Source organism: Ambystoma mexicanum, chromosome 9 (assembly GCF_040938575.1).
Source record: "Ambystoma mexicanum isolate Mex_15411 chromosome 9, UKY_AmexF1_1, whole genome shotgun sequence".
Classification (NCBI taxonomy): Eukaryota; Metazoa; Chordata; class Amphibia; order Caudata; family Ambystomatidae; genus Ambystoma; species Ambystoma mexicanum.
Genome location: NC_090931.1, coordinates 383,069,081 through 383,092,577, shown reverse-complemented (window position 1 = coordinate 383,092,577; position 23,497 = coordinate 383,069,081). Strand labels below are relative to the sequence as shown.

Sequence of the window (23,497 nt, the reverse complement as noted above, 5' to 3'; positions counted from 1 at the left end):
AGCGAGAGAAATGGATTTGAAGGTGAAGGGTTGGATGTGGGCTGGAGGGTCAGGTGACAAGGTGGGTGCCCAGGTGACTGGTGTGCGTGGGTTCTTGGAGGTCATTTTAGTCTGTATGTTAGTAATTGTTCCTGTGCCCGGCCGCTTCCAGTGTTTTTTAAAATAGTAACACTTTTGTTGTCTAACTTGTCGTCACCTGGCGCCATGGTGTCACGGCAGTTGGCTCAGGGCTGTCTGCAGCAGCAGGCACTCTGCGCACGGTTAGCTGCCAGGCCTGCCATGGGCCTACTCTAATGCCCGGGATGCAAAGGAAGGCAATGTAACATACTTAAAGTAACGTAAATTACATTAAACCCAAACTGGCCCAGGTGTGGGCTTCAGAAACTGGTCCCAAGGGCCTCGCCCGTGTCCAAATGATTTCGGCCTGGCCACGGGCCGAATGGCCGATGGCCCAATCCGGCCCTGACAATAACCCTGACAATGCCATCAATAAATGCTGCACCTATATAAACACCTGGGTGGCGAAAAACAGCCTTTAACTAAATCCAACAAAAATGGAAACTATGATAACCCCACTAGACAAAATCCCAAGACAGCCATCTCTCACCTGGCACCCGAGTATTGGAACTTAATTGGAATCCTCAACAGTGATAATAAAAACTGGGAATACTCAGACAGTGATCTCACCCTGGAACCACAGATCAATGCAATAGCAAAAAAACAATTCTACCATCTTTCACTAATAATAGGGATCTTCCCGTACCTCAGCTTCGCACACCGAACCCTCATAATAATTTCCTTCGTATTATCAAAAATAAACTATGCAAATAGTCTCTACCTAGGAATGCGTGAACACCTCACCAAAAAAGAAAACGCATCCAAAACACAGCAGCAAGGCTATCCCTACGACTAAATAGAAGAGATCACATCACCTCAGCCCTGAGAAGTGTGCATTGGCTACCACTCAAGAAACCAATTAATGTTAAGGTACTTTGCATTGATCAAAGATCACTACACAGACGAGGAGCCAAATTCTTCCAAGCAGAAATCACCTGATACTAACCGAGAAGAACCATAAGATATACCACCGTCCTCCAACTAGAAACAGGACACGTTGAGAAAACCAAAATCTGAGGTACTGCCTTCTCCATTCTCAAAGCCAAACTATGGAATCCGATCCTGAAGGAAATCAGGACAAATGAAGACCACCAAATCTCCTGGAAATGGCTAAAAATATGGCCATTCAGCTCGCCGGTATAAAAAATGGATCAACTACATCTACACAATGATCATCATTACCTGGAGGCAACTTCAAACCCTACAATGCCAAACCACAGCTACAAAGGCAGTGAAACTCTAGCACCGAGTGAATGAGCCGCGTGGACACCAACAACAGAACGCTCTTCCCTCTCTGACTGATATTTCAAGAAACTTGCACACAAGGTTTCCTAATGGATCCAGTGAACTCAGGAAACCCAATAACACCTTAGCCCATACCCAGCCCTTCTAGATAATGCCCACTCAGCAACAGTTTACAGTCCCCTGCACAATAATCTCTACTATACTAACCATTCCTTCTCATCAATCTGAGTGTAAATGTGAATCTACTCCAATAATTAAAAGAGCACAGCTGCACAATATCCAGAGACCACCCAAAAACAGGCTAACTTTTTCCTCTACCCTACCACCCTCCCTCACTAGACACTTCCAACTTACCACCCACACCTAGATGGTTAGAGAACCATCCTGCTAAACAACCAAACGGCACACTATCCCAAACCAACTCACACACCCCAGTAGCCTCCAACAACACAAACACTGGACGCCGCCCATCCGGAAACAATAAGCATCCAATGTACAAAATAAAACACACCCAGAAAGCACAGACACCCGTTACTTCTGGTTGTAAACGCATCAACAGCTGACAACAACACCTGTCATATCTCTCTCTTCCTCCCTAACGAACCCACCACACTTTACCTTATAGAGCCACCGGAGCGCCTGGAGACAATGGAAATGTCAGCGGTGCACAGTATAAATAAACTTAACATAACAACCAGTAAGAGACTGTGTAAAGCAACTAACCAGGCACTATTCAGTATAGCCAGGAAGAGGAGGTTCAATACAACCAGGAAGAGACTGGTCAGCACAATCTGCAAGGTACCCTTCACCATATCCTGGAATCCTAATGTAATACAACCAATAGGAGACAGGTGAGGTACTGTTCTGCAAATCCAATAAGTGAAGTAAAAGATTGTTTCCTACAAATGCTTAAGAGGTTGAACTCAATTGCTGTTCACATTCGCCAGATCACCTCTGAGCCTGTGCGAATTAGTGGGCGATAGAATCTCAAGACCTAATACATAATGTGAGTGTAGTAGAGTATAGTAGAATACAGAATAAACTACAAATATTGGTTATAAACTCTGGACAGCCAGAAAACAACAATTTAGTATCGCCAGTAAAAAAGCATCCAATTAAACTAACAAGGTGAGGTTCATTAAACATAATTTTTATAAAAAATACATAAACGATGATAAGGTGAGGTAGCGTGTCAAACAGCAATGCACATGGATGGAATGGTGCTGGCGAGTGGAATGGGGGTCAGAAGGGGTGTGCTCATAGAATCAGGTGCTGGAAGTCTATCACTGATGTAACAAGACTTTATTTGGTCCTCTTCCAGATATACTAACTGCCAAACAGCTAGACACTATCTCCAAGTTCACTGGGTGTGCCTATCAATCTCTGCCCACGGTCTGCCGCAACAGTCGATACAGGACCATCACGGGGGAATGCAATAACAGGTATCCTTTCTTATCATTGCTCATTTCATATGCATCGATTTAACCGTCCACTCTCCTTTGGCCATCAGCCTGCCTGTCATATGCCGCCATCTTTGATAAGCAGCAGCCCTGTGTTAACCTTCACAGCAATTCTTCCATATGTAAAACACACTTCATTGGACTCTCCAGGAGACACTGGATTATGGGATTATAATCGTTGGGTTCTAGTTTATAACTGGGTAAAGGAAAATATCTGCAGCATAAACCTTGCCACTGAAAACCGTTACCACATTCAGCAGAGTGACTTTGCGGAAAATTGTCAGGCGGGGAATGGCATGCAAAGGAAAGGGCCCCTGCCAAATGAGGGGATCAAAATGGTGTGCCACAAAAAATGGGGGGACAAACACCATTGTCCCCCCTAACATTAAGCCCATGACCACATTATTCTCAACTTCCACCATCATCATTCACTAGTATACCCCTTTAAATTGTCTGTATAATGTGACTCCAAGGATTGTATGCATTTTGGATTACTTGAACCATTCCTTAATTTTTATGGAGATAGTAGGACAGAAGGACTTGGATTTCCCTGGCTCAGAGACGATCTGGGAAGCTTGGTTCTCATACGCCTGAATGATGGATTACCTCTGCTCATTTGAATTCCCCTGCATCTTGATGTGGCACTCAAGGACTTTAGAGAAATCTATTATTAGATTAAAAAGCTGTGTCTGCCACTTTCATGTAACCCACGAAATCAGTACAGCTAAGCCAATCTCAGATGAAACTAAGCTTACTTTTTAAAGGGCATGCCGAGCATAGCAGAATTATCCTTCTGGTGACTGCACCATCCACATAGCCCCCATATGGTGTTGGTCCTTTGACTGTGATTTGTTTTCTTTCCTTTTATGGATGAGTGCGTGTGATCATTTATATGGAACACACTAGAGCTCCTCACATCCTGGTCCTGATAACCACTGCTGGAAATGTATCAAAAGGTACAGGGATAAGGAGCCAAAGAGCGAAGCATTGATCCGTTTTGCTGAATTTCCAATACTTTCTTGAAGTCTGATTGACAATGAGGTGGGTGAGTGGGAGAAATTTTACAAACTCAGACACCCTGTTTAGAAGGATTCTCCTACTGGAGAGTCTCTTATGTGGGTGAATTCAAGTACAGATAGCCTTAACGATTGGGAAAAGATGTGACCCGGGATTTCCCTTCCTCAATAGAGGAAGAAAAGTTTTGAAACTTTAAATCTTGATATCCACAGCAAATGATCGCAACTGAAGGGAGCGACCGGCAAGAGATAGGATGGCTATACTTGAGGTTACAAATGATTCATGCTGTGCCAATTCCCTGTACTATTAGAATGCATCTGTGTCAGTGAATATTAAGGGCCCCTGAACTTTTTAAGCCCCACATCCTTCCTGTCTGTAACATCATGGCCTTCTGCAATCCATCTTAGAAAAAGGGACAACATTTGGATCTGCAGTCTCAATTGCATGCATGTGGGATGTATGCCTTTAGCAGTAAATCTTCAGGGTTAATCACTCAGTGCAAATGTGGATTCATTGGCTGGTTACAATTCCGGGATCTCTAACGACACAGAAGCCCAGTACAGTTTAATCAAATGTCTTCATATTTCAGTAAAACCCTACGTTTTATTGCAACTTTACCATTTTTCTTGTATCCCATTTACAATTAATTGGAATGCAATGTCATTTTAGTGCTGCGTCTCAAAATGGCCACCTTTTATTCCAAATTATCCTTCCAAGCAGCTTTCAAAAAGCCAATGTTATTTGCCTTAGTATTGTGGACCTCGGCTCATACCAACTGCAATGTTGCTTGCTTTTGGATTTTGTCTGTCATAGAATTGATGTTTTTTGTGTTTCACTGTTGCAGGAGAATTCCCAATCTCGGAGCTTCCAACAGAGGGTTCGGTCGTTGGCTTCCAACACAGTATGAAGACGGAAAATCTCTTCCCAAAGGATGGGACGAGAGAAGGAGATACAACGGATTCTCACTTCCTTTGGTAGAGTGGGGGTGGCTGGGAGTCTAGTGAGAGGGAAGATGGGGAGTTCTGCTCTGTGACAGGGAAGGGCGGGACTGTTGGAGAATGCATAGCTGGGTGCACTGCTAGAGGGTAGCGGGGGATGCATTCATCAAAACAAAGAATACAGTTTTACTTCAGGATGCTTTGTGCTTACATTCAGATTAGGAGGGAGCTGTTTTCTTACCAGAGGAGATAGGCATTTCACTCTGCAAACCAACATGCACACAAAAGCAAGCATTTACCCACTGGGCACCTAGGACATGGAACACCCTTCCTCTTCACCCTCGATCAGCACTTTCAGAAAGCGCCTCGAAACATACCTGTTTCCCCACACATAACCCCGCCTCTCCATCTCCTCTGCTGACACTTCTCTATCCTAATCTTCCTATCCTATCCTGAAACCATTTTGTAATTTCTGCTTCACCTCTCACCTTTTCAACCTTTGAACTATGTAAGGTGCTCAGACCCCATGGGAAGGGGCCAGCACTGCACAAATATTCTAATAAAAAGATAAGAGGGTTGTGCTACTATCGTAAGTAGGTAAACAGGGCCATAACCAATTTCTGTTCTTTATTTCAGGCTCGAGCTGTAGCAAAGGAGATTGGCAGTTTTCCAACGAATGAAATCACACTGGACAATGAGCAGTCACTCGCCTTCATCCAGTTTGGACAGTTTATTGACCATGACCTGCATCTTTCTCCGGAGACTCCAGCAAGAACCACCTTTGCTGAAGGCTTGGACTGCGACGAGACCTGTGTTCGAGAACTTCCATGCTTCCCCTTGAAGGTATTCTGCTGACTAATGTTTCTCGCATAACAGAACTAGCCTTGTCAGCAACTGACGCTGCTCAAGGATTTGTGCATAGTCATCCATTGTACCAGTCGGAGAATTGATGAAAAGTGTGATCAGGTGATTGCTCTGTTAAGTTATACATTATGTTTTCCATTAAATGGGCCACACCTACCAGATAACGCGCTCTACAACTTTATGGTGTCATCATATTTACCCTCCTACTAAAAACTCTCCAGAGCTTTCATCTCTTTATCAGGTAGTACTCGTAAAACATGCACAATTATATATGGGTTGCCATCAACTATGGGGATATATTACTCCACAGGGTTCCAAGTCATCTGATAGGCAGATATATAATGGTGCATCCCTTACCGTGACATCACAGCAGTGGAGTACATAATCCAAAATCATATGCCGTGGCATTTGAGTAATAGAGTATAGTATTTTAAACACAATATAACTGATAATATCTTCCAAGCACAGCTGGCTGAAGATGTGTCAGGGCTGGTAAGAGACCTTTTCAGTATGACGCTTGAGGTGCCCTCTTCCTTACAGTTGGGCACAATAGCCTGAGGCACCTGTGAGGGGCGTAAATCATAATGAACTCAGAAGAATGCAGTGAGGTGGGTAATAGTTGCAGAATTCACGTAGCAGGCAGCCCACAGGGGGCTGACAAACTACATTTCCTGCTGAAAACGCATTAGTCGCTCTTTCACAGTCTGGTGCTAATGTCAGGGGAAATTGGAGAAAAAAGGCAAGGAGGTGATAAGAATGTTGCTGAATACTGCAAGAGGGAGGTGACAGGCCTGAGGGGGGCAGCAAAGGCAGCCAGTAACATGTGTTTTGCACACATTCAATGCCCAAATTAAATGAGTATGTTTCTGTGAAATAAGACTGCCAATTTAAGGCATCTGATTGGGGACCGCCCAGAACCCCATAGCCCATTTCAACTGAAAAAGTTGAAAGAGCCTGACTCTGTCCCTCTTCCAAGCCATACACAACTATACAATTAAGCACTTTCATTAATGAGACATGTTACCCTACTCTGTGCCCCAATGGTTTGGCAACTCAAACGCTGAAGGCATTGCTTGTTCAGGTCCCAACGACAGAGAAAAGCCAAACTGCTTTGTGCCCGCTATCCACCCTGGATGCGCCTGCCTGCAGTGCAGATCTCCTTCTCCAATCTAATGCTGACTGAACTCTCATTTTTAAATCAGCCTTTCTCATCGCATTTCATTTGTACTTCTAATTGTTGTTCAAATGTCACTATTTTCAATGTATGGTTCATTGTTTTTGGGTATTACCCAAGTTGACCGTGGCTGTTTTGATCGTGGCCGATTTGACCGAATTTAGGGAAGGAATTTTTACTGCAAATATTTCGGGGGGGTGGGATTGGGTTAATAAATAATATAGGGCTTTGGAGCGGGCTGCGGGGAGTCTCCCCTGCATATTTATGTGGTCAAAACAACGCAAAAAATGTTTAGTCAAATCGACCACGGGCAAATAAATTCAGTCAAACAACCCCAATCCTTGTTTTTGGGCACTTGATTTTCAAACTTGTTTGCATGGAACTTGAACAATCCATTGGAGAATTGTGTACACATGAAAAACTATGTGCAACATAGACAAACTATTAGACAGGGCTATCAGATCTTACATTTCAGTCTTATCGAAGGAGAACGAGTGTGCAAACCTTCACGTTATGCATTTCTTCCAGATCTGCACCTTAATAATTTTGATCATCCTCCCCAGTGGAATGCTAGCATCCTGGCAGCCAATCAGGAAGCCGCCTCCGGGCATTAATGTCTGCTGTGGCCAAGGATCCTGATGGCTCTCAGGATTCCGCCTGCCGCGCTGGGTGCTGCCGCTGCCTACCCTCACACCCACTGCTGTCTCCGCTCCCCTCTCACCAATGGCCGTCTCATCGCGGCTGCTGCTGCAGTCTGAAAAGCCGACCCTGGCACCCCATTGTACTTCCTCCATGACACTAACCTTGCCGCCCCTCCGGCAGTTGAACATAGAGAACAACTCACTCTGCAAATTCGCAGATCGTTCCTTGATTGGCAGCTATGTTGAAGTGGTGGTTTGTTCCCTTTCTAACTTTAAATTACCCAAATCATGCACTTCCAATAGTAGCTGGCCCATTCGAGGGGTTATAATAGATTTATTGCACAGAAGCCCTAGGCCAGTGGTCTACAATATTTGGCTTTCTAGATGTTTGGGACTATAACTCCATTCTGCCCTAGCCAGAATAGTTATGGTGAGAGATCATGGGCATGGTAGGCAGGACCCTACCCTAGGGAATACTGGATGTTTTGAGACTTAGCCCTGTTTATGTATCCTTGCTCAGGCACAAACTTGGCCTTCAGGCTCCTAACATTGACTACACCCTGGTGCTCCAGGCACTAATGCCTAAGTGTAAGTAAACAGATATTCGCTTCCAATAAACAAACAACTATTCTAGCACTACTATTCTAGCACTCGCCTGCCGCTCACTCCATCCAAGAGGTATGGATACGTTCATCTTAAACAGTCCATAACAGACCAACCAAATCCCTAGCAACAATAGTCTAAAGATATATAAATCATGCTGGCTTCACTTCAAAAGCGTGTCCCCATGCCTGCAACTCTCCACCTTCAAAACACCAATCATGCAGTTTCCAGGCTTAAGTCTTCAGACACATATTAAAATGTTGCAAGATCTTCCCTCTCTCTGCCTTTAGTAGCAAATACCTGAGCTTCCAGAGCTTCACTTATAATACTCTAGTCATACAACTGCCACAGGATCTGTGCCTTCACCTTCACATAGGATCATTTCTACATCTCCACCCAAAAGCACACCAATGGAACCACCCTCATGGTTTAACACCACTCCCCCTAAAACTCAGCGAAGGACCTTCCTGCCCACCACCCAGGGGTGCTGCTAGGCCTGGAAAAGATCTGGGGCTATGCTAATGTCGGGACTGTCGGGACTCAGGGCTAGCCAGCCTTTTGGTTGTAGCCCCTGAGCTCTATCTGGGGCTACCACCAAAAGACCCGGGGCTATAGCTCCCTAAGCCCCCCCCAGCAATGCCTCTGCCACCACCTTTATTACACTAGCTATGTGCCTCCCACAGGACCCCTGCCTTCACCTTCACATAAGATCACTCTACATCTCTCCCCAGAAACACACCAATAGAACCACCCTCATGATACACTCCCCCCTAAAACTCTGAGAAGGACCTTCCTGCCCACCACCTTTATTATGCATTCCATGCACCCCAAACCCCTCCACAGGGCCCCTGCCTTCTCCTTCACATAGGATCCCTTTACACCTCTACCAAAGGAACCCAGCAATAGAATTGCCATCATAGTGTATAAATAATTCCAAATCTCATAGCAGGAGCTCCTAGATTACCGCCTGCTTGAATTCACTAGCCACACAAGCCCCACGGGACCTTGTTCTTCACTTCCATGTGGAGTCCCTCAGCACTTCTTCCAGCAGCAGCTTAGTCTAAGAACAACCCTATCACTACCTCCATCTCCTTCAGGATGCCTCCAGATCCACCCATTCAACACCTTATCGATCCATGCAGTAAGGCTCGCACACCTTCAGTCCATAAAGGGCCGACCGCTTCTCCCTACTGCCGTATAACGCAGAGCATGTTTAGATATGATGAATTTAGAACAGCACACATTTTAGATTTTATAGAATCAACATGGATTCCACCTAGAAGTACAACACGGACAGACTGATCACACCGTATCTATCAAATCCCAACCATATCACTAGCTTCACTTCCCTGATACAGATACACATCCACCTCCAGTAACCCACCAATGGTGCCATTAGCTTAAATGTTCACTACCTCCCAAATGATATCCATTAAGCTGCCTGTTCTCCTCGTTAAAGGCAAAAACTATACAACCACTCGCTACCTCCAACTTCACTTACCTATACAGATGACCTACTTCACCACTTCCAGTAACCCACCAAAAGAACCATCAGCTTAACCTTTCACTACCACACAAGTGATATCCATGAAGCTGCAGGACCCATACCTTAAAGGCACAAACCATACAACCCCTTGCTACCGCCAACTTCACTTACCCATACTGGTGCCCTATGTCTCCACCTCCAATAATTCATGCATAGAAGTGCAATCTTTCTCTGCCTCCAAAACACATCCACAAGCCTTGTTGGCTACACATGAAAACACGCATCCAAGGATCCACCACATCTCGAATTCCAGCAGACGGGTGCAGCATACGGGTGCAACATTTTCACCCAAAATATATTTCAACCTGCTCACGCCACTTTGCCTTATGCATTAAGGAATATGTGCACAAGCCACATTTTGAATAATACCTGCGCATTTTTATGAAGCTTTTCTGGATTTTAATCCTGCAGATTCCATCCAATGAGGTAAGGATCACAAACCGAAGTGACTGCATTCCTATGTTCCGCTCTGCACCGGCATGCAGTGAGGGCTCGACCATCCGCGAACAGATAAATATTCCAACCTCATTCATCGACGCCAGCCAGGTATATGGCAGTGACATGCCTTTGGCAACCAGGCTCCGGAACTTGACCAACCAGTTGGGCCTGTTGGCCATTAATGAGCGGTTTACTGATAACGGTAGAGAATTACTGCCCTTTGATAATATGGAGGTGGACGTCTGCGTCCTCACCAACAGATCTTCTGGGATACCATGTTTCCTGAGCGGTGAGTGGTCTACCTTGTAGGTGAGCATGATTTTTTGTTTCATTCAGGTTCATGTGGTAAGTCTGAAATAGATGTCGAGATTTTCTTAAAGACCTTTCTACCAATTTTAGGACTGGTGTCAAGTGCAGGATTGACTCTTCGCAAAATGGTTGTACGATTCGCAGTTGGTACTATTCTTCATAGACACCAACAATGCATTCACCCCTAGCCACTGTCCTTCACCTAACAACGGCTGCATGCTGCAACTCTTCCCCCCCACCCTGCAACAGGTCCGGCCCTCTCCTCCCCCATCTAGAGCCTGTTAGATCAGCCCAATGTTCTGCGCCATCATGGAGTGATTGTATTTGTTCTTTTTAAGTTTACATGGTTCTCAAAGGACGTTTCAACATGAATGTGTGTATATGGCTGACTGCACAGTCCCAGTGTTGGGTGCCGTACAATAGTACAATTGAAGCAGGTCTCCGATGCAGTCACCAACTGGTTAATGGAGTGAATGAGACAACAAGATGGTGATCAATGGAAGGACAAGTTTAAGAAGCACAGATAACTGGGAAGTATCTAGATATCAGGATTTAGATCGTAGTACATACACCTATTTACAGGAAAGGGGGATGATGAGGGAGGAGTTGCCTTCTATTGGCATATTTGGAGCCTGATATAGGGGGATAAGACTTGATAGCGGGGTTATGGAGAGCCTGTGGTGAGGGGCAATCGTGCAAAGTAGCAAAAGGGGTCAGCACATAGAGCGCAGGAACATAGAGGATGAGGAGATCTAGAGACCTCAGGGTTTGAAGGGTTAGATGAGAGAGGTAGTTGCATCGTAAAGTGCTTAAAGTGCGGGGAGTCCATGGATGGATTTGAAGGCATGGATTATGAATTCAATTAAGGAGCCACTACGCATGGGCATCTTCCGTACATAGTGTGTATGGTGTACACACTGGCATAACTACTCATCTCGAAATTGAACCTGGAGTTAAAGGAATTCTGTAAGCTGCCATAAACGCTCTATTCTCAGTACAGTTCAGGTGTTTTTATGTATTTATTTGTTTTAAAGCTGCTCAGGCCAGTCTAGATTCCCTGTAGTCCGAGTTAAAAGGAACACCTTTACCTGAATGGGGCTGCTCTTAATTTTGGGGACCTTTAAGCTTGTGTCATTATGTTCTTTATGTCCAGGGGACCCGAGGACCAGTGAGCAGCCCGGCCTCACCGTCTTCCATACAATCGTCATGCGGGAGCACAACCGTGTGGCGAGGCAGTTGAACCGCTTAAATCCTCGATGGACCGGCGAAAGGATCTACCAGGAAGCCCGAAAAATTATTGGGGGCCTTTTACAGGTATTTGGGCAGCTCATATGCATGCTCCATAATTTAAAGTGCGCGTTATAAATACGCAATTAAGAGACATATTCCTGTAACAGCGCCTCAATGTCCCCGGGCTGTGTGAACGCTTTAAAAATGCAAATAAATAAAGTGCTATTGATTTTGCACTGTAAAACCAAATAAATGAACCAACTCGCTATGAGCTCACACAAAGTATAAAATGTACACCACTGTGGGGGAAAACTCTTGAGTTAGTTATTACGACTGAGTACTCGAGTGATTTTTCATTTAAACCCGCTCACATACAAAGGTTTCGAGGCAACGGGTTCTCCCCACAGGGGTATCTTTTTGATAATTGTGCAATTTGGTGCATTTGGGTGAATACTTTTAACTGTTACTTTGCAGCTCACCAAGCATTAAGAAGAATAACATTAAAGCTCAGCTGATCTCAGGGCAAACACACACTGACCAACTATTGGGAACGAGTGACCTAGCTGGCGCGCCCCAGTCTCCTTGTCAGCAAACCAGCATACACAGCAAATCCTCCCAGAGACTGCGGGAATCACCTTCAAGTCTTGTGTTTGAAAGATGGGGGCAGCGATGAATTTGATAGTACTTTGAATTATATTATATTATCTGAAATATATTGGTGATTAACAATATAGTTTGGAGAGTTCTAAGGTGGAAGTTGATGCATTTCTTTGAATTCCTAAGCAAACTTGAGACCCTGGAGTCGTTCCCACCCCATATAGCATCACACAAGATATGGATTACGGCTTCAGCATTGTATGACTGGCAGAGAGTACTGGCGTCATGACAGGCGCGTCTATATTTCACATATGCCCTGACAGTATTAGCATCCTGAGAGGTCCATTCACAGCTCCCAAAAACCCTAGATGGTAGCAGCATAGGCAGGTCCCTGTCCAGCCCACCTATCCTAAACAGTATCAGCATCCTTACAGAGGCCTGACCTGCTTACATATTACCAGACAGTATCCGTGCCATGAGCTGTGCCTTAGCAGCTCATATATACCCAGAAGTATCTGCATCATGGCAGGTACATCAACAAATCACACATCCACTTATACTATCAGCATCCTGATAGGTCCCTTCACAGCCCATGGGTTCTTAGCCAGAATCAGCAATTTGGCAGGTCCCACCACAGCCCCCCAACCCCACAGCTCTGTGCGCACATCTCACGTTGCCAGACAGTATCAGCATCCTTGCAGCTCTGTGCACAGCTCACATATCCCCACACAGTATTGATATCATGGCAGGACCCCGCACAGTTCACATATTCCCAGACAATATACCCTCATAGCAGCTCACTGTACAGCTTAGATGACATAGCCCCAGATATTATCAGCATTCTGAGAGGTCCCTTCACAGCTCACATATACTCAGAAAGTGTCAACAATATCTCAGGTTAATGTACAGTATCTCCCAGCCAGATTCAGCAACCTGATGCATAAATCACATTCCACACAGGATCAGCATAATTAACGCCCGCTCCAAATCAGAAGCCTCAGTGATCAGCAACATCATTAGAGACTGACCGCAAAATATAATCTGTTTTCTTTCAGAAAATCACCTACAAAGATTACATCCCACTTCTGCTGGGCCCCGAGGCATCTGCTAGGATTATTCCACGCTACCGGGGATACAACATATCAGCGGATCCACGAGTGGCTAACGTTTTCTCCCTTGCTTTCCGTTATGCTCATACCTCCATCCAGCCCACCATCTTCCGCCTGCGGGATGGGTACCGACCGCTGACGGAGGCCCCAGCCGAGGTGCCCCTCAACTTGACTTTCTTCAACAGCTGGAGAATCGTGAGGGAAGGTAAAGAGTGTATCCCATCCAAAATTCCTTTACTGTGCCCATCAACCGCTCTACAAACAGGGTTAGTAATAAGGCAGGAAGTGCATGAAAAGTTCAAACTGAAAATGTACTTCATCCTTGGACTAAGAGAAAGACGGGTTATGGTGTTTATGTTATGTGGTTTCATACTGTGCCCCGCTGTCCTTCGCATGGTCTCTTGGCACTCTGATCGAGAAGGACGCTGGGTTTGGTTATTGGGAAATAAGAGACAGTGCGTGGTAGATTTGTGTAGTTTGGAAGTACCTACATACTAATATGGATCTGTTTCAAACTGTTTTATGTCCAGATGAATTGAGGTATCTGTGTCCAGAGGGGAGTCTTCATCTGCTTGTCCTGCACAGATGGATTGGTCAGGAATGTGCCATTTAATTTGTTTGGAGAGGTGTGGGGTTCTGATGTTTGATATCTGTTTGAAGGGGTGTTCAATTGCAATTTGTGAGTGGCTTAGCTGGTATGGCATGTGTGTGTTGGGAGGTAGAATTTGAGCATGTTACTATTGAGAGTCGTCAGTGGAGACCTTGAGCTGTGCTAATGGGCTGGTAGTGGTGTATTATAAATGAAAGATCTATGCGAGCTTGACAGAAGGATCTTTTACAACTCCAGGGGCAACTGCAGTGTGATCTTCCTCTCCCTGTCTGCTCATTCCAACTGCCTCACCTCACTAAGGTCCTGCTTTCTTGAACTTAACCAATAACATTCTGCATGTATAACAACACCATTCTGGAGAAAGAACATAGATTAGCACTCTCAGCGGGTGCAGCAGCCAATCAGGTTGCTTCAAACTTGTGCTGAATCTACCGATCTAAGCCCAGGTTCGGAGCTACCCGAGAGGTCGCCTTACCCGGCGTTGCTGTCATCCCTCCTTCCCTCTCGGGTAATGATACATGTTTATACACAAGGCTTACCGCATTCACGCAGCAGAGTGGAAAGGCAATTTTTGAAAGGCATTTCCGGTGCCAAAAATCTGGAAATCTATTTCACGCCTGTTTTAACACTTGAGTAATAGGTAATGGTGAAACAGATTTGCTCTTAACGTAGCCTTCACCAGGACAAAAATCAGAGCAAACTCATTTTACAGCTCTTGCTAGTCACACAATAAGCAACAGAGCGAATGGCTTTTGTTCCACTTATCCAATATGAATAGAGCTCCATGTACAAAATGGCATTTACAAAAGAACCTGCAGGATCCCAGTAGGCATCATCTACATAAGGAGTCAACATTGTAATGTTTTTCCTCTTGTGACTGCTGATGAGACTGTCACATAATGGTTGCAGGATAAAGAACTAGAAACTATGGAAAATAATAGAACCGACTGGCGTCTGCTTCTAAAATCATGTGAGCTGTGTGCCTGAAAATCCATCGAACATTCTAGACCTACATGCAATAAAGACAACATAGAATTTACCCCTGGGTTCAAGTTGATGAGGTCGTTTTATGTGTCCCCTCCTTCATTGCCCTTCCCAATCCATTATCGATGACCGAAGGCAAAGGGAAGTGGACCTTGAGAAATCACGCCCCCCAACTCAACAAAGGGCCTATTACTGTAAACAACTTTCTCAAAGCAATCCTTTGTAATGAGAGTAGACCCCTTAACTCCTTCACAATGTGTTTTTTGCTCCCTGCAAAAGTCTTAAGGAGGCTTACACTATCGAGGCTCGTCTTGATGGAAATACAAAATTGTGCTGGATCTAGAACCGATTTTTCTTAACTGATCATGAAACCGTCCAGGCCTACACGATCAGTAGGGCTGTGTCTGGGGCCATCACCAGTATGTCATTGGGATAACTGATCATTCTGATTCTTCAAAGCAGGAACTCAAAACCAACTAATAAGGGCAATGCACAAAGTCGTCTAATTAAAAAACACATAATCTCTCTCCAACAATAACTCAGAACCCTCAAACTCCTGGTTCATGAGGGCTGTCGTAAAGGTCACAGTCACTCTATTTTTGTTTTCAACCAATAAGAACACAACTTCCAATGTGGTTTAAGCTTTTAGACAGTCTTCTAATGAATGTTCTACTTTGGCGTATCTGAATAGCAAGCTTGCTCTTTGATCACGCATTCTCAGGACGTAGCCTTACATGGCCCCAGGGTATGACTGGCAACATTTAGCCTGTGGGGGGTACATTTATTTTTCTGGCCCATGGTGCATCGCCCAAGCCCACACGGCAGTAGCCCCAACATCCAGAACAAGTACACTCAAAACCAACCTCTACCCCTCCCACACATTCTTAAGTATGTATAGTAGACAGTATTGACATTACTTTTCTTTTATGCAACATATTTTTCCATTATGTTTGTGGTTTCTTAGAGACTTGGACCCCTGGAAATTCTCCCACTTACCAAACATGGTAAAATTATTTCAACAGGATAATATAATTAGTCAAATGGGAAAGCTGTGATTTTTGCCCAATTTTCAATATTTTACAGTTTGTAATTTGACAGCAGGCTACACCGCCCCCCACCCAACTAATCTTTACTTTAGAACAATGTAAAGAGGTGGGGACACTAGAGAATTCCTTGGTAGTGCATATCCATTGCTGAACCAGGGGGCCCGGGTTTGCTCTCAGAGTGAAACAAGCGCTGGTATGGCTAAAGTCCCATAACTGACTTCCTGCCTCCTCAGCCCACAACACAAACCCCATACATGCCCCCAGTGTACCCCCGCCCCACAACATAAGACCCTCACTTGGCAGCCTGCCCCCTCACTAGAATGTTTAAGATACATTATTAAAATTCTTTATAGAATAATGCTATAGTGTATAAAACCATATGAGTGAGGTTTTCTCTACAGATAGCTAAGGAAAATAAGGCATAGTGATGAAAAGTGATTTGCTCAAGATCACGTAATGTGTGAAGTGTGGAAGGTGGGGATTTAGGCCCTGTCTTCCTGGTTACACAGTTTCTGATTCAGAAAGCAGGGAAGACTTCATCTTCTCCCATTCCATCTTCAATATTAGAATCAAAACAAATGCTTTCTGCAAAGTTGTTATTCAAGGATAGACTACTGTTCAATAAACCTGGTTTTCGAAGCACCAATATATCTCCAAGGGGAAGCATATGAATTATCTCTATCCTGATGCAAATACATCCGAGAAACAGACTAAGATTATAATTATAATGAAAAGGTACAATAATTATAATCATAGTCTATACAAGCGTGTGCTTTCAAAGCACCAAGTCACATGACGAAGTAACCTGACAAATATAAGCAATGTAGTTGTTGAAACATATGTTAATAAAGCAAGTATGCATCCCTTAGTAAGAAAAAAGATAGGGGGCAAGCCAGTCCCACAATCGGGTGCAGTGATATGCAGGTCAGACATAGATTTCAGCACCGGTCAACATGCTGACCTACGATTCCAGATGTGTACAGCCGTCTCATTTACCCAATTTTCCTTACCCATCATCGTCCACTGTCCTTACCTTGCCCCCCTTTTTACAATTAACTCGGTTACCCTTTTGCTCCATTCTTTAACTATTAATTCAATCCCCTTCCCTTAGCTTGCACGCACCTCCTTGCATTTCCAACATTGCTCAATCACCATTTCCTTGCCCCTCACAACCTTCAATTGCCCATCCCACCAATCCTATTCCTTGCCCCTACCCACCTTCCATTGCCCTGGTGTACAGCTAGACAATAGACCACCTTGATTTGCCAATCGGATGCCTCTGCCAGACATGGCAAGAAGCCATGATCGGGGTGTTGCTGATAATTGTGGCTATGGGGTCTGCACATGGATAATTCAGAGTGGAAGACAGCGACGGGGCACAGCTTTTTTGTGCTTCCAAGTTGGACTTTCTTGGAAAGTTGGCTGCATATTTGAACTCACAGAAGCAGAGTGAGGACTGCAAGGGGAATACACCTTGGACCTGGTGATGGTGAGGGAGCAAGAGCGACCTATTATATTGGTGTCTTCAAATAAGGTGGCGTGTGTGTGTGTGAGCGTATTACAGTTTCTGTGACTGGGTTAATGTGTTTGAGTGTATTTGTGACAGTGTAAAGTATAGGCGGAAGGATGTATCTGTGTTCATGTGACTTGGTGTCCATACATCTGAATCTGGTGGTGACTTGCATTTGTGTCTGTTGTTGGTCACATAAGAGAAGAGTGTTCGGATCAAGACAATGAAAAGACAATGAAAAACGATCACAGACTTAGGGAGTCATTCAGAGTTCGGTGGTAAGAGTAAAATCAGCAGTATTTTGAAAATACCATGGATTTCGCCATCCATCCAATTCAGTGTTTGATCGAATACTATCGGTGGTACTCTTGGAAATACCGACAGAAGTACTTTTTGCAGAAAATCCAGCTATTTTACCTCCACCTTGATGGTGGAGGGCAAAAATCCAAACTGGCCCCATATTTTTTTAAATATTTCTTTTTACTGTACATAACGGAAACAACAGAGCTTTCCTTCAATAGAGTGACATAAGGTTATACAAAGGGCCATGGTAAGGGGGTAAAAAGGTGGGCATCTTTAATTGCCTCCTCTCACCACCTTACTTATATAATGCATACAAGGGCCAGATTTGACCCTTTTGGGCATAAAGAAAATAAACAGTAGTGGTATGAGCCATTACTGTACATAATCATTTTCTCCCTTCACAATGATGCTGAAAATGGGAAGGAAAAAAAGTTTTAAAAATAAGACATTTTTACATTACCGCCATCAGAGGTGCTATTGTTGGAATAGCACTGGAGGTATTCCAGAAATATCATCTCTGCTATTTGTAAACTTTTTGTGGGGCGGATTTCCAGAAGTACCAGGGTTGGAGCTGGTAACTTTCATCAGTGATATTAAAAAGTTTGCCCAACTCTGAATAACCCCCTCAGTTTGTAGTCTTCTAATAATTAATACCTGAATATTACATTTTTCTATGTGTTTTTCAACTGTGTCCAATAGTGAGTACCACAAACAAACAGTCTAACAGCCATTTCTATAACCACTATATAAGTACCGTCCATGGGTGCTATTCAGGCTGCTACTAACCTTTTTTTGTATGAATACACTGGTGATCAAGAAATTCACCAGAACATAGGGGAAGCATTTGTACTGAATCAAAACAACGACAAACTCTAATATGTATGGACCCTTACTTCCATGGCAAGTAGCAGTCATGATAAGCTGCTGTGGATTGTAACTTACAGTGGTGTATGGGACGCAGTTGTGCCAACATTACCACCAGGGACATATAATCTGTTATTTTAATGCATTCATTGCCACTGGGCGGTATGAACATGTCGGTCCAGCCTAGACAACTCTCCCTCTCACGGTGGAGGCACCCAGGCACATCTACAACATTGATGACATCACAATTCACAGAAAATATGAGTTGGCTTTGCAGGATCCAGTTCCTTTGTGGCAAGCTAGATTCTGAAGGATTTAGTCTTTTTTTATTATTTATTTTACATTTTGGAGCTCCGGCCCATAGGTCAGCATCCCTAGCCAGCTTGGGGGCGGCGGGGGCAATTTTTACCATTTACTCTCCTTGCTATTCCACCCCTGTATGACCCTGTACATGATTAGTGCTGCATCGTGGTTTTGTATAATCTCAAGATGTTCAGAGTTTTGATAATAATATTTTTGATTATGCTTTACAGGAGGCATCGATCCTCTTCTCCGCGGCCTCATGGCAAATGGTGCAAAGATGAACAGACAGAACCAGACCATGGTGGACGAGTTAAGAGAACGAGTTTTCAAACCGTTTAAGAGGGTTGACCTAGATTTAGCCGCCATCCACATGCAGCGGGGCCGAGATCATGGTCTTCCTGGTAAGAATCTAATGGGTGAATACCCACGTATACCCAAGTAAGGAATTATGGACTGTGCAGGGAACTGTGGCCGTCCATGTAAGAGTAGAGGGTGAGAGAACATGGCCTCTAAGTAAGGCAGCAGGGAGAAGAACAGAGCATCCTGGCATGCAGCCATAAGAGAGAACCTCAACCTCCTGGGGAAGGGACCAAAGTATGGAGAGAGCAACAGCCTCCCAGGTTACGATAAATGGGTATACACATAGCTTACCGCGTTCACGCTGTTCTTGAAAGGCATTTCTAGATGCTATTGGTATATGCATACTCTTGACCTGAAAAATTGCTTTCTGTATCATTGTTAAATTAGGTTTCAAAATCTTTCAATATAATGCAAGCACATTTACCATTTGACATGTGAAATCCTTGGGGAAATTTCAGTTCACATCTTGTTTTTAAATTATTTGTCAAAACGACATCAAACAAATCATTGTGGCCCTTCTAATATACTGAATACACCCGTCATTGGCATAACGGTATGGCGCTGCAACACTGAACTTTTCCACTTTTTGATGACCTCTCTGTTTAAACTCAGCCCCACCCACCCAAAAGAAAGGTGGAAGGTGGGGATAGGTAGGGAAGCAGGAACCTCACCTGATCATGCCTACTTCTGCATGTAGGCCACCTGGGAGATAGTGAAACTGGCATCTTCTTTCTAACGACCTAAGACCAGCGCCAACATCAGCAGTATTTACAACCACATGGAATGACACCTGACACCTGTCCCACTCGACACAATGTGTAAGTTCTTCATTCACACTCTCTCTTACCTCCCCGGTGGTTCCACACCCTCCCCACCATCTGCACACCGCTTAGCTCTCTATGCAGTCTCTTTTTTAAATTCCTGCTAAATCTGTCTGAGCCTTTCCCACACAGTCTGCCCTGAGCCCTCACATTTCTCATCTTTCTTACTCTTGTGCCCTCATCACTGGAACTCCCCAATCCAGGAGTCTGAAACCAGCAGCTCTATAGATGTTTTGGTCTACAACTTCCATTATCCTTTACCATTGGCTAAACTGGATAGGGATGATAGCAGTTTGTGTCCAAGACATCTAGAGAGCCAAAACTTGCACACCCCTACCTTAATCCATAACCTCAAGCAAGGTTATGTCACCTCCCCATGAGAATGCAAAGGTTTCCTTTTGATAATGAAGTTTGCTGGGCTGCCACACTAAGGCCTGCACTTTCACACCCAACAAATCTTCACTAAGGACTAGCAATGATCCCCCACGTGCCCATGTCTTTAGGCTCAGAAGTGAAAAGAGCAGCACTACCCTTCCTACACCTAAAAGCTCTCTTTTCTTAGATGCCTATCAGTGTATGTCGTCTCATAACCTTGGACTCTTAACTTCCTAAAGTACTATTCCACCTCCTTTACGTTACATGGCAGCCCCCTTTGTTGGCAGCTGAAATGTCTTGCAAACAACTTCACAGAAAGAAGTTCCGGTCTGAGGTAGTCCCAATCGAGAAATTGTGATCAACATGTGTCCAGGAAACTGGATAAGAACTATTGAAGATTTTCTTCACAACATTGGTTTCCTATTATTAGTGACCTGGTAGTAGGAGATACAAAATCATATGTTACCACCCTTGAAGAATGTCCGATAGTTATTGGAAAGGACAGAAACATGTGGGGTAATAAACTGAACTAGGATCAGGTTTGCAAAAATTAAGACGTATAGTTCAGGTGTACTTCTGATATTGATGTTGGTTCTAGACAGCAGTACTCGCCATCAGTGGAACATTTTGATGTTTTATATTATAGGATGTCCTGTTTTACATATGAATTTTAGATGTTTGGACACTTCTCAAAATGTTTAATTATACTATTTTGTGAAGTATTGTGTGGCATACTGTTCGAATAAGGAACCAGTGCAAGACTATTGCCTTTTTTGTTTACATTGTATTACTACCCTTGTAGTAGGCATTGTTTTCACACGAATAGGGGTTTCCTGATTGAATTAAAGAACATATGTTCCCCCACAGCTTTATTGGATCTATCTCACTCTTTCAATCTCTGCTTTGCCTTATGTCACCTGAAGTTTTCTGCCATCCAACGCCTACAGACTGCTTTACTCTCTCTGGGCTTTTCTGCACCTTGCATGTTCCTGAGGTGAAGTCCCAGAAATGACTGCAATGCACGAGGACTTCAACTTATACAGGGCATTTGGAGAGATGTTTAGGGTGGCCCGAGCAAGTGCCCACTCAGAAAAGGAACAAGAGGAGGCCCGAGCAAATGCCCACTGTAAGGGTGAAGAAGAAGGAGACTGACACAAAGGTGGCATGTCTGTGGCAAAAGACTTCTATTATCAAAGAAAGAAAAAGAAAATCCTGTCTATCCCTATCTGTATGAGGGGTTTCCCTGCCTCAACTAAAACCTAAAAGGGATGTCAGAATGTCCGTTCAACTTAAGAGCGCTGTGTCAAAATCTCTACCTCTGTCCCTCACACTTATAACTAAACTAGATGAGAAGCCAGTGTTTGCTGCCCAGGAGAATGGCTCCCTTCTCCATGGACCGGGCTCACACTTCACTTTGAAGTTGAAGTTGAAGTTGCAAATGTTCTCAAACAAAACAAAGTTCCAGTAGTTTTCACCAGGGAGAATGCTCCCTTCCTATGGTTAAAATGTCCACCAAAACCATACTTCAATGCTCAAATAGCTTGCACATCAGGAGTGAATACCTCACGTTCCCTGACTCTATGACTGTTTTTTCTCCTAGCACTTTGCATCAGAAATTATAGTCCATAGGCCAGGGGGAATGACTCTCTGCCCCTGGCTGAAAGCTTGCTTTTGCTACCACCACGTGGTATAAGGGGGATGACTCCTTCCTCCTGATACTTGCCAGTTATACCAGATACAGGAGGAATGACTCCCTTCCCCGAGAGTCTTTATGATCCTTTCTTGTGCTTTTAAAACAGAGTTTCGACTGAGGTCAGCGTTCCAGACCCAGGTTCTTCTTCTTCCTCGACTTGACAGACTTGGTTCTCTAACCTGCCAAGCCTTTCCACGAGGAAGATGACTTGTATCTTTCTCTTGGTTTGGGTCCTCGACCCTGGTGTCTCTTCTTCTTTGGATTGGCATACCTGGTCCACTACCCTGCCAAGTACCACCACGAAGAAAATTACTCATATCACTCTCTGCTTAAGTGTCTCTGACAATGGTTTCTCTTCTTCTTTGGTAGGGGTCCTTGACCCTTTTCTGGTGGCCAGTGGGGCTCTTCCATCTATTGACAGGAGAAAGAGGAGCTCTTATGCAGGTTTGACACACACATGGGCCAATAGGTGTTTCCCCACTATTGGGTCGAGGAAATGTCACTAGCCCACGCTTCACGTCTAACCCCATGTCCCCTCCAGGTCTCCCGTACCCCCCTTTGCCTTTACAGGGATTTCGGTATGTCACTGGGGCTTCCAGAGACATTAGGACTGCATCTTTCCTTCTTCAGGCTCATCTCTGCATCTGAGGCAGCAGCGCAGCTTCCTTCTGTGCAGTTCGGCTTCACCAGGTCTCTCACCACATCTGCAATGGCAACGCAGTACCCTTCTGTGCAGCTCAACTTCCTTCCTGCATTCGTTCTGGCGTCGGAACTGCTCCTGCAGGACCTGTTGAAAACTGCTGCTGTGGGTCTGTGGCACCCTCTGTGCTCGTTCTCCTCTGGTCCCCAAAGCAGCTTTGAAACTACCACACCTGAGAGTTTCCACAGCTGCTGCCTATTCCGGTTGGAGGCAATGACTTGCTTTGTCCATTGTCAGTTTTGATATGATGCATCCGACTTTCACCTGGCTGACTGTATAAGTACTTCATTAGTTTTGTTGCCTCACTTTTCATACCTGCATGGGGCCACCTAGTACCAGTACTTTGGTGACATGCGATATTCATACTCTTCCTGTGCTCTTCATCATCACAATATTTTCAAGTATATTGAGGTCTTCTGCCTGATAACAGTACAGGAGTCTACTATCTAAAAAGAGGTTAGCAGAGGAAAAAGGGACTAGAGTACGTGGGGGGATGACAATGTTATATGGTCTGTACCCTAGATGGTAAGCCTTATCCCCAAAGTGGAGTCCCTTCCCATGAGATCCTCCTGCATTAAAGCACCCCCAGGGGGACTATGAGGTAGCAGCCTCACTTCCCTGGCCTCATGGAAAAGGGCTG

At 44.5% G+C, this 23,497-nt stretch overlaps 1 protein-coding gene across 1 annotated transcript in view; it reads left to right on the top strand.

Moving 5' to 3' along the window:
• Window positions 1-23,497, top strand: part of LOC138488098 (eosinophil peroxidase-like) — a 151,747-nt gene that overhangs the window by 106,439 nt on the left and 21,811 nt on the right. The window contains exons 5-11 of the mRNA XM_069614853.1: window positions 2,684-2,804; window positions 4,684-4,813; window positions 5,414-5,620; window positions 10,017-10,332; window positions 11,506-11,666; window positions 13,235-13,493; window positions 19,139-19,309. Of these exons, the coding sequence (XP_069470954.1) occupies window positions 2,684-2,804; window positions 4,684-4,813; window positions 5,414-5,620; window positions 10,017-10,332; window positions 11,506-11,666; window positions 13,235-13,493; window positions 19,139-19,309 (1,365 nt within the window). The remainder of the gene's footprint in view (window positions 1-2,683; window positions 2,805-4,683; window positions 4,814-5,413; window positions 5,621-10,016; window positions 10,333-11,505; window positions 11,667-13,234; window positions 13,494-19,138; window positions 19,310-23,497) is intronic.